Source organism: Micropterus dolomieu, linkage group LG05, assembly GCF_021292245.1.
Source record: "Micropterus dolomieu isolate WLL.071019.BEF.003 ecotype Adirondacks linkage group LG05, ASM2129224v1, whole genome shotgun sequence".
NCBI classification, from domain to species: domain Eukaryota; kingdom Metazoa; phylum Chordata; class Actinopteri; order Centrarchiformes; family Centrarchidae; genus Micropterus; species Micropterus dolomieu.
Genome location: NC_060154.1, coordinates 26,158,007 through 26,170,242, shown reverse-complemented (window position 1 = coordinate 26,170,242; position 12,236 = coordinate 26,158,007). Strand labels below are relative to the sequence as shown.

Below are 12,236 nucleotides of genomic sequence, written 5' to 3'. Positions count from 1 at the left end.
TAAAAAAAACTACGTTTTGTCGGCGCTGACCTCACCCCTGATGAGTTCCAGCAACAAGGAAGCGCTCTGATTCTGTAGTTTTATCTTTTCCTGTTGTATTGTGTAGCTGACATCTGATGCTTGCGGCGCCTGCATTTTAGCAAATGTATGACAGAGTAGAAAATGAAATGCTCTCTTCCACAGGATTCTTACATCATTCATTGAGCGCTATATCAATCAATCAGTCAATCACTTCTTAACAAATAGACAAATATCTGGCAGACATAACCCTAACATATAGCTTAATATAAAATATTAAATAAAAACACCATGTAAAATAATTTTACTTCTATGACTTGTATGCACCCATCTACTGTGTATAATTTTTGTGATGTACAGTAGTAAACATTACTACAACTTATTCTCATTATATAATCCTGTGTTGTAAAATGATAAATAAATCTTATATAATATATACCTTATTAATATATAATATAAGTTATAATTTCGTATAATTTCTCCTGGACAGTGCCGGGATCAGCTTGTCATGTTATTATAATGAATAGCCCCTGGTGACTGATCAGAATGTGTTGCTATATTTGTTTTGCTAATGTTGCCGTTACACCATTTCATTATGCAATCCAGTTTTTATTGTGTAGCACGCTTATCATTCTAAATTAAATTATGAATTATTATATTAAAAGGCTAGCTGTTTCACCTTGTTTAAGCAATGGAGGGTATTTCAGAAAATGTCAAACTTCAAACATCAGCGCTCTTGAAATGTTACACCCTAGAAACACCAATCTACTGCTACAACACAAAGTAAGCTAGTTAATGCTGCACTTTTGACTTTTGTTTACTACAGCTGAAAAGAGCAACTGGACATTAAGAGACAAAAGTAGAAATGGAACGGCAAAAAAGGGGAGCAGGCTGCATGAGGTCAACAGACAGTTTTTGGTTGCTCTCATTAAATGTGGATTAACTATTATAAGAGTTCCAGGGAATATTAAAATGTGACAACGACATTTCTCATTTCCAGTCATTGATTTCTTAAAAGTAGTGATAGAATATTGTCTCGTCTTGTCCTCATGAACCCAATATTGTGAATTGTCTCGCCTCGTGAGCTAATTGTATCATCACACCCCTACTCTTAATACAAGACATGGAGCTAATAGACGTAACCCCACTGAAGAACAAATTTGATTAAAAATGTATATGTGTGCACTATTCATCGGCTTAATTGGTAGCAGTGGCTCCCACAGTACCATGCCAGCTGGCACATAAGTTGTGCTTAAGGCTGAGAGCCACACACTATGAGAGGAAAGTATACAAACATCAGTGCCTAGTATAAAACACCAGTAGGACTGTGTCGGTGCATTAACAAGTCCCGATAAATGGTTTCATATAATTCTAAAAAAATACCACTGACTGGATTGTACATACTGCTTCCCCATTGGCTGAACATGTTTACTAAGAATGTGTTGGCATCTGTCTTCAGCCCTCAGGGGTTCGGTGAACCTAAACCATGCCAGGAAAATACAACCCCATGCCATACTGAGCTGCCAGGAGCATTCACCATAAGAAGCAAGCACTGTGCCTGTAGACTCCTCTTGGCATGTGCCACATATGTTCTTACTCACTTGCTAATAATAGGATGACTCATATGATCACGTGACGCTTTCTGTGGCTCAGGAGAACACTTGCAGTGTTCTTTGCTCTCAACTCCTTGTTTACATTTATAGCGTGATTGATTATGCTACGCGAGCTGTCCACAGTGATTATTATTCTCTGTAAAGTTTTGTACAGACTGCAATTAATGAATGTGCCCATTTATTGTATGAGGGAAATTGATTTTCTTGTTTACTTAGCTGTCTGTTTCATCTCGCATTTCAACTAATGCATGCGCATCCCTGTCAAGAGGTATTTCTATCTACAGTCAACTTCAGCTGATGTCTTTCCCTTAGATTTTCATGCCAACATCACATTAGCTTCTCTTCTCAAAGAACATTAGGGTCAACGGTTTTCCTCCTCCTGTTCTAATCAACTTAACTTGTACCTGGTATTACAGGAAGGGTACGATTGCATTGCCTTAGCTTTCACACACACAGAGTTTCGTTGTCCAAAGTTAGTAGAGTGTGCACCCCATGTACAAGGCTGAGTCCTACAGCGGCCCGGGTATGATTCCAGCCTGTGGCCCTTTGCTGCGTGTCTCTCCCTATCTCTCTTCCTCTTTCCTCTGTATCCACTATCCTATCAAATTAAGGCAAAAATTGCTCAAAAAAAATTGCACAGCTTTTAAGATGTCTATGAAGATTCTCAGTCATCCAGGTCATAGTTATCCAACGAAGGTTAAAATGAAGGGCAACTGGACTTGGTTGAAGCTACTGGAAGACGTTTCGTCCCTTATTCGTTAGTGTTCCTTGTTGCTGTAACGACTGTCGTCACAGCAACAAGGAACACTAACGAACCAGCGGTATCGATGACCCGAGATAACGACCCCACTGAGGTTAAATAGCTGAGTTTCCCTGCCAGTCAGTCAGAACTGAAGAAGTCCTTTGGATAAGGGACGAAACGTCTTCCAGTAGCTTCAACCAAGTCCAGTTGCCCTTCATTTTAACCTTCGTTGCACAGCTTTTAAGACAAAATGGTACGCTTGCATAAGGAATGCTGTTTGTTAACAGTCACTTCATATTAGTCATCATAGTCAGTGTCAAAACGTTCAATATAGTACAATTTGATGTAGAAAGGTCACACACTATGGTCTACATTATGTATGTTAACAGTATATAGTCTATGATGTAAGTTGAATGCAAAATACATGAACCACAGGAAACCTACCTCTACATTATTTAAAATGTAACTGTAGGTTTCAAAGCTTTCTCTTGTTGCTATTTCTATAATCTACATATAAGAAAATGCAACACGCGTCATACGTGATGCATTACCTCGTGTGATCTCCAGTGCTCTGAGATTTTGAGCCAACAAATCAAAAATAACACTTTGCATATTGAAATTCTGTTGTGATAAATTAAGGAAAAGCAAATGTAAACTGTTAAAAAAATTCAATATGAATGTGGATATGTTATCTGGACGATAAACATGCCCACAGCCCTGCATTTACACCTGCTATTTCTATGCTTTCTAATCTGCATTCTGTCAACACTGTAATGGGATCTTATTTTCATATATGCCAAGCAGGCAATTAGGTAAGGAGGTAACAAGCCTGTGTACTGTCAACAAAAACAAACATGGCAGGCTTACATTTACCAATGTTAGTATACAGCCTTAATTTTTCTTTTTGATATGAAGAAGAGCCATCCATGTTTTGTGATCTTTTATAGACGTAGAAGATGACTCCTCACACCACCTATGCTCTGCAATCTCCTCCAAGATGTCTTCAACATGCTACTGTGAAACACTGATTTTGTTGGTGATTCGAAGGGTAAGAATTGTCCATTTGTGTCGTCCCGGATGTTAATGATTTATCAATCTGCACTAATCATTTCTGTGGACAGATGCCCTCTCAAAGACGCAAACTACTTTCAGGACTACATTTAAACTTCTTATTTCTATAAATCTTCTACGATTAATGACAACATATCACAGATAACTCAATGCTTCTAATCTTCCAACCTGATTCATTTAAGAGCATGACTGAGGAGACACAGCCCTCTGATGCTGACAGTGTTTTACCTCTCTGGAGATAGAGTGGCAGGGGAAACCAGTTCATGGGATGATAAGTACATTCAGGGTGACGCTGTGTGTAGAGTGCATTCCTAAGAGGTGTTCCACGCTTAAATAAATACATACCACAGCTATGTTTACCCTCGCTCTTCAACATTTCCCATACCGCCACATGCTAAAGAACTGCTAATGGACATGTATAATCCAGGATTCAGATTTGATTCAAATTTGCCTTTGTATTTGACTTACTTCAGAGGTAAGTTTCAACACGTTTCATTTGTAAATCTCGCAGGTCAAAGAATTGGGTGGGACGTCTACTAACACCAGTCTACCAGTGAAACTAGTGATAAACAGAAATGGTGCCACACGTTCAAGGGCACTGAAAAGAAAACACACCTCAATTGTTGTCTTTAAAGTACAATTTTTCACCCAAACTTTGAGCCACCCTTACTCAAATGTATGTAAAGCACTCTTGTATGTCCTAAAAATCTGTTTCCATTATTACAACAACATGTGAAGATAGTGCATACATGTCCAACTTTAGTGTGCAAATGTTTTGCTGGGTCAACAGAAAGCCATACATATAGAGTTAGCTTTCTTGTAATCTACCATGAGCAAACATACCCTATAACGTGTCAATGAACTCAAGGTCAGATGGAAGCAAGCAAAAAGGGTGATTTCCACTCTCACTACTGACATTCCCAGTTTCGTCAACACATTGAATAAATGGATTTTGCATTGCTGAATAAAACACACAAGCACTATGAGCTACCAAAGAAACGTTGTTCTGCATACAATTAAAAAAGGCAATTTTAAGCAGCTATATTGATAACGAATGGGAGGTAGAAATCAATAGTTCTATCAAGGTGCCATAGTTTTGGACAAACTGACACTTTAATTAGAAGCGAGCGCAATATTGACAGTTTGATGATGAGCAAAGTGATTACAATTCATCCTAATGGGAACATGAATTTCTGTTTCAGGGCAGTCCATCCAATAGTTGTCGAGATAATTCAGACCGACATTGCCATCCCTTGAGCCACACCCCTAGTATAGCTAAGTTTTATTTGTGAAATCTGTTTTGCTTGAACATTTTCAAAACAGCTGCATACTGGCTTTACCAATATTCTCACTTAGCTCAGTTCAGTGACAGCCTTTAATAACGCCTCTTAATTAGCTAACCACAATTAGCATACTTCATAGGGATTTGTCAAGCATTAACAGACAAGAGAAAAAGACATGGATCATCCTTGTGGTTCAGTTGGCAAAGGTGCATAGCTGCAGCATCCTTGAATCTAGTTTCCCCCTAATTTTCTGTCATCACACCACAATAAAACACCGTTTTCCCATTAAAGAGTGGGCAAAAAAAACCATGCTCTTTTGCTGATCCATTTACATGCAGACAGGCCTGAACTACAAGACAAAAGCTTCTGTCCCAGTGTGCTCAACCCTTTTGACATAGCAGCATTTTGCAGTTTTAGTCTGGATGCTGACAGGAGAGTTGAAAAACATTAGTAAGCTAAACAAGCAAAACACAAAAACAGTGTCTTTTTGTCTTTAACAACAATAGCTGGACGTTAATGCGGTGCTACAATATCAAGCATCATATTCTATATCACCTTCATTTAGTCTGTCAGTTGTTAAACTCTGCCTACATGGTGTTTATGCACTTGCTTCTAAAGGTAAATCATCATTAAACATGAACACTCGCTATTTCCTCATAAATGCATGTCATTATAATGGCGTGGAAGCACAGTCTCATTCTCATCCAAGCCTTGTGTTGACAAAGTCCTGTAATAACGTCCTAGCAGCCAACATCTAGCCATTACACGAAGTGATGCACTGACATATACTTTCAGCAATAACAGCCTATAACACATGTAGGTCAAATCTATTATCCTATTTGTGTGGTATTTGGGTATCAACATATAAAGAGAGTAATTCTTTTATATATAAAAATCATTCATTTACACACACATCTGCTTAGACCACATGGTCTACTACACTGAGAATGAAAAGATTATACTTAAAAACTCCAAATAAAGTGATCAGAAGGTCTTGGACTATCCCTTTCTGTGTCACTTCCCTATGTCACACTTAGCCCAGCTGACTCTGTGTTCAGATGTTTTAAAGCATACATGAGGGTATGCACCCTGTAATCCAGCAGCCTCTTAAATAGATTCAGATTATTGTGTGGAAATTGGTGAATACATACTTGTATTTCCATGCTTTCTATAGCTGTCCCCCAGTCGTTCTTGGATCTAATTATTCCTGTTAAATACATGTATTGTATAAACCAAATTTGAGAGGCGTGTCACTGGTGAAATAAGTATGTTCTGTAAGCACGAGCAGCTGCTACTCGGCAGCAGTTGTTACGTACAAATACAGGCATTTTGTCTGTCCAGTGCACTTCCCTGCCCATAGTCACAGCACCATCAATCCCTTGGTGAGCGTATGTGTTATTCTGATTTGAAAGTGCATTTGTGTGTGCATCTGTGCATGAAGTGTGTGTGTGTTTGACTGTGTGCCCACCTCAGTGTGTATGCACACATAATTATGCAGCATAGATCTGTGAGTTAGCCCTTGAAAAAACAAGTCGGTTCATTCACACTAACAATACAATATTTTCCAGATGGCACTGGTCCATATTGATCTGCAGCCAGAGAGAATTCATCCTCCTGTGCTTTCACACATCAAGCAATAAAGTTACCAACAGATATTCTATCAAAACTGCATATATTATGGACTTTCCAACAGACACAATGCCCACAGATGAGTAGCAAAATGCCAGACTTCTAAGGGATTGTTATTCCTTTGTTATATGCCAGAGAGATAATGAAAGTGTAATGAGCTAATTAACAAGACATTCCAAATTAGCTTTATATATTAATGTCAAGTCAAGTAATGAAAACACATCCAGCAAACGCTCTCTTTAAATGTTCGCTTCTACAGCACTGTTGCTACATTGCAGACAGTAATCCAATAAACCATAAATCAACACTGTTGTTGAGGAGTTACGCACCTTATTCGTCCATAGCTAAGAGCCATTAGCAGGGCAGTAGCCAGGTTTTTAGACAAAGACACAGTGTTTATAAAGCTATAAAAAGAAACACAACATAAAAATGCAAGACAAAAAAGGTATTCGTCAGGTAGCTGTGCTTTTGGATCCAGGAACACTGAATACCTAAGTAACCGTAGCCTACTACCCAGTTTGTAATACTTTATTTACTCTTGGGGGTGGGGTAGCCAGGCAGGGACAGAAATAATTAATTTTAAGAATGCCCTGTTCAAAGAAGAAATAAAGTAAGAAATAAAATACCAGTAATGTAATTCTTACTTACAATAAAATAAAAAGAAGAGGTATTTTTCATTATTAATAAATTGATTATAGTGATTAATGATGTACCACTGGTACTAATCACAGCCTTTCTAGTCAATACTTGTGAGTCCACCAGACATGGCCACAGCGCGTCCCAGATGCTGGTCTCTGCACCGCTCCGTAGAGAATAAAATAGCTAGTCTATTTTTGACGGAAGCCGTGTCAAGCAGCACAGAGCACATCGAACCGGGCAGGAAGTCAGACACAGCGGAAAAGAGAATCCGGTAAATTTCCAAAATAAAACACTCTAAATAATAACTAAATCTAAAACAACAATAATCATAGTTAAAACAGACACAAAAAGAAATCATTTAACTATGTAGCCTACTTTATCAGAACTTAGTCAGCAAAATCTGGCAGGCAAAATGCTCTGATTCTGAAAAGCTCCCTGTGGGATATGCAGCTGTGCAGATGTGAGGACAAAACCGGCTCACAGAGAGCTGTGAAGAAGGCAGTAGAAGTACAAAAAGGATAAATTAACATCAAGTCAATCACGTGGGGCAGGCTACACGCACCGCTGCTGAAACGCTTCCAGAGGGTGTTGACGCCGGGCAGAGGACAAAACAAAACTGCGGCGCAACCAGAGTCAGTGGTGATCAGGGAACTGTTTTTCAAGTAGAAATGAGGCTTCCGAAAGCGTAATAACTCAGCTGCCTTCATTTAAGTTGCCGTGTAATCAGCGGTCAGTGTTTGCCACAGGTTTTTGTGAGACTATGGTGGGCGGACCTCAAACACTTTAGAGGGCCCCAATAAAAGCTAAATGCATTAATCTGGTGCACTGTTAAAACAAAATAAAAAGGCTAGATCTATGAAGAACTGCACCTTTTTTTTTTTTTTACCAAAGTCAACTACTTGTTTTAATGGTTTTAAAGCACCTTTTAAATCAAAGAATAATTTGTCATTTCCATAACATTCTTTTTTAACTTTTAATGTACACATGTAACATGTTTTATACTTCCTGTGAATATAATCCAATTAATCTTATTTCCATCCTTTATAGACACCTTATTTTGAAAACCGGACGCTAAATTCACAAAGTCCAATGCAATTTGATAAATAATATTATATGCGGTTCTCGTATCGTGTACAATTACCTCTCTTCAGGTAAGACTCTTATGCTGCAACACTTGACTTTGTAAAGAGACAAACTGACTCGCTAACACTGCCTGTCAGCTCTCTCTGTCCCGTTTCACTGCATTTACCATAAAGGCTCGAATACGTGTGCACTCCAAATTTAGGTGCGGCTAACTGAATCGCATTCTCACAAACGAGTGACAGTGGATACACTCAAAGCTCTTCAAACCCGTAACGTTACCATAGCTACCTCAAAAGAAAAGTGGTTGTCTCAAGTCGGATGCCAAATTGTGTGAGCGTGTGAGCTTCCAGCAGCAAAATTGGAAATTCAAAAATCAGAAAATGGAGAACACTTTGCTTTTGGACTGATTCACTGGCATTTGCTGTACTGGAAAATTATTTAAAGCTGCATTAAATGATTTTTTGGTCACTTAGGGGCAGAAAAACAGCTGCCTATACAGACATCCAGTAGACACAGAGTAACATAATCAATCATTTGGAGTGATTTTTCTGGCCACGCAACAAATCTTAAGGTCAATATTTACTCTCCTTTTAGTTCTGTTAAATACTGCACACTGATCACCAGCTAGCTGCTAACTGTGTATGCTGTCTTTTGTGGACAGAGTGCATTTATCAGAGCATTGGCCCATTATCACCTTTTAAAGTTTTAATGCCTCCATACATGTTTGCAGTGTGCTCAACTGCATATTAAGATGCTAACATCAAATGAAATGGCAGAAAACCAAGGCAAGTAATCAACAAACAAAGCCCAGGACCTCAGACTATATCTTAATAGACGATTCCTTTCTTTTAGTCTTATGCATCATCTACAAAAATGCACTATGGACATGTAGAATAGAATAGATACTTTATTCATTGTATATATACATAACGAAATGCAATTTGGAACAAAGCGAGTTTATATCACTGCTACGTACTGGAGAGCACCAGGCCGCTGCAACAATGCGCGCCGCCATCATGAGGTGATGAAAAGAATATGATGTTCATACAGTAATAAAACTGTATTTAAACCAGGATCCATGGCCAAAACAGGATTATTAAGGCCAAAATCAAAATCAACATATAAAAACTGGTTAAAAAAATCTATGTATACATATGGTGGTGATGGTGCAGTGGATGCTTTTAATGTTAACTGTGCTGAGGAACCTTTCAGACAGTGAACAAGTCTTAATAAAGAAAAGTCATTATTTCCTCAAGAATTACAAATATTTGCAATTATGGTGACGAGGATGGATTTTCACACAAATAAACACAGCAAAGAGAGTGTTACAGACAAAGCAACATCCTCCGTCTGTTGTGTGGACCTAACTGAGGTCTATTGATGTGAGTTCTGTTGTATAAAATGGAGACTTTGGCATTTGCAGCTGCCTAGGCCTGGGATCAATCAGTCTGAATAATAAAGCCGAGTAATTATAGGCTGTGATTCCGGCTTACAGCAGGGCTTTTCTTCTTTTTCCTCACTTCTGAGTGCTTGTTCAACATCATGTATTGCGTGCTTGCTCAACATCATGTCTTTTGCTGTTGTCTTTTTGTTGCTTGCGTTAGAAACCTGGCTAATGGACACATTGAGTAAGGTCATTGCAGTAATAAACATTGTAATGAAGGCAGGTGCGCAGCAATTGCAGAACAAAAAAACCCATCAAGGATTTTGATGAGGAAGGCTCAAAAAATGTTTTGTCTGTTTCCTGCAGATCTCTGTAAGTAGGAGGTAGTTAGTCTCTCTTATTCATGCTGGATTGCTGTCAATTCCTGGCAAAGCCTCTTTCTTAAATGGACTGAGATGACAAGGCTGCAGTGCGGGTCATCTGCTTTTCATAGTTCTGCTGGGTTTTTGTGTGTGTGTGTGTGTTGGTTTCATCATTCTTATGCTAAAAAATAAATTGCTTTAACTCAACATATCAGAGCCACTTTTACATGAATGAAAACAGAGTAGTGTAAGAATTTAAATTGACAAATCTGTTGTAATTCAAGGCAGATCTTTCTCTAATGAATCAAAGCAGAGACAAAAGGACTGTAACCAATTATCCAGCAGTCCATGGGAGCCACTTAAGGCATCACAGTAATTCTAAGGCACGGGACGGCTATAGAAAACTAAAGCGGATTGACCAGGTGCATGAAGACCACTTGGTTCAGACAGACCTCCTTTTAAAAAAACAGTCTACGTCTAATATTCTCTGGGCTTCAGCAGGCCTTTCTAAACCTCCAACAGGCATTTAAACCTAATGTCAACTATCTGTATCTTTTTTTTGATAAACACACAGGACACTCTAATCTCCATCCTTAAAGGACAAAGCTCGTGAAAGTCTATATATCTGTTATTGTAAACAATAAAAAGACCAAAACCAAAAATGTGTTGGTCTGACTCCCATTTCCTGTGGTTCTCAGCCCCAAGCTCACTGGTTCATACAGAAGACATACATCTTTAAAAATGGGTCATGAATATATATAAACAGGCTAAATCATTTCCTAAAAAAGCTGGGCATTGTAGTTTTTAGCAAATGTTAGTCTAACAGGAGTAAGTAGTGCATTTGTTCGGGACTATTAATTAAAATACATTTGGTGCTCTGGTATTTTCATGTGTGACTGTCTCAAGACAAACTACAGTGCCCATGTTCATGTCATGACGTGTAACGATACGGCTCATTTACGTGTAGTTTTTGGACAATAGAGAGAAATAAGAAAAATATAGTATATCACGAGACTTATCCTTGAAAACATTTGCTGACTTTCAGAAAAACTTGTGGTATTTTACATGAAATACAAAATATCACATGATATAGATCTGAAAAACAATTGATGATAGTAGTGATTTGACAGGGTCAATAAGTAACAGGAGACTGATGTGATTATATGAAAATCCATAAGCTCTTACCTTGTGTCGACACTTCAAAACAACACCATAGGCACCTAAAAAATAAGCAAACCGCATTTTAACTTAGATTTACCACATGAAATCTCTTCATGAATATTCAAAGTGTTCATGTATTCCAAACACTTCACTCAACAAAAATGTTGATTCCTGATTAACAATTTCAGTATGACCTATAGTTATTAATAAACCAAGACTAGCTCAATTTAAAACATCTCTCATTCTCACATGAACTGAGTTAGCCAACAATGCTGCAAGTGCTAACAAGTCTAGAACCTATATAGCCCTACTTTATTTCGGCATATTGCGAGAAAGTGAAAGGGTTTTCCATCCTCTTTTTTAATGCTTCTCATATGTTCACTTGAGTTAAGGAAAAACATCCCCCACTATAAAAGGACAGGTGGCTCAGAAAGTAGGACACAAGTGTTGGCAAGCTACTGTAGTTCTGATGTTATCGACCCTGGCAGTAACACACGCATCCCCCGAGGGTTCAAGAAGAATTCTTGGACTGAGCAGGCATATGACAAACTGCTCCCGTGCTCCTTCACAAGCACGTAAGTGAGACAAGAAGTCATCTACTCTCTTGAGGAGGCTCCCCTACTACATTTTTCGCCTTTTCACCTGTTTAACCCAAAAATCTATTGATCGTCTCCAGACTGTCCAGAAATCAGCTGCCAGGCTTTTAACCAGAACAAAGAAATATGACCACATTACTCCTATTTTAGCTTCATTAGACTGGCTCCCAGTGTGTTTTAGAATTGACTTTAAAATTTTATTGATCACTTTTAAAGCTCTTCATGGCCTCTCGCCTTGTTATATTTCTGACCTTTTAGTCCCATACGCACCAGCACGTACCTTGAGATCCTCGGGCAGAGGTCTGTTGTCTGTTCCAGAGTCTCGACTGAAAACTAAAGGGGACAGAGCGTTTGCTGTCAGGGCCCCGAGGCTCTGGAACAGCCTGCCCGAGGAAATCAGGTCGGCTGAGTCAGTGAACTCTTTTAAGTCCCTTCTTAAAACATACTTTTATAGGAGAGCTTTTCCCGATCTTATTTGACTTTATTTTATCCCTTTTATTTTATTGTATTTTACTAATTTTATATAAAATTTTCATGCTCTTATCTTTTTTTTTTGTATTATTCTTTACACTTGTTAAAGCACTTTGTAACTTGTTTTTGAAAAGTGCTCTACAAATAAGGATTATTATTATTATTATTATTATTATTATTATTA

At 38.3% G+C, this 12,236-nt stretch overlaps 2 protein-coding genes across 5 annotated transcripts in view; both read right to left on the bottom strand.

Moving 5' to 3' along the window:
* The window catches only part of LOC123971410 (cytoplasmic FMR1-interacting protein 1 homolog), a 1,205,200-nt gene that overhangs the window by 248,000 nt on the left and 944,964 nt on the right, over nt 1–12,236 (bottom strand). The gene's annotated exons all lie outside the window — the stretch shown is intronic.
* Nucleotides 1–12,236, bottom strand: part of LOC123971412 (cyclin-dependent kinase-like 5) — a 42,049-nt gene that overhangs the window by 24,478 nt on the left and 5,335 nt on the right. For all 4 annotated transcript variants that reach the window (XM_046050215.1, XM_046050213.1, XM_046050217.1 and 1 more), the window contains one exon: nt 11,010–11,044. In XM_046050215.1, the coding sequence (XP_045906171.1) occupies nt 11,010–11,044 (35 nt within the window). The remainder of the gene's footprint in view (nt 1–11,009; nt 11,045–12,236) is intronic.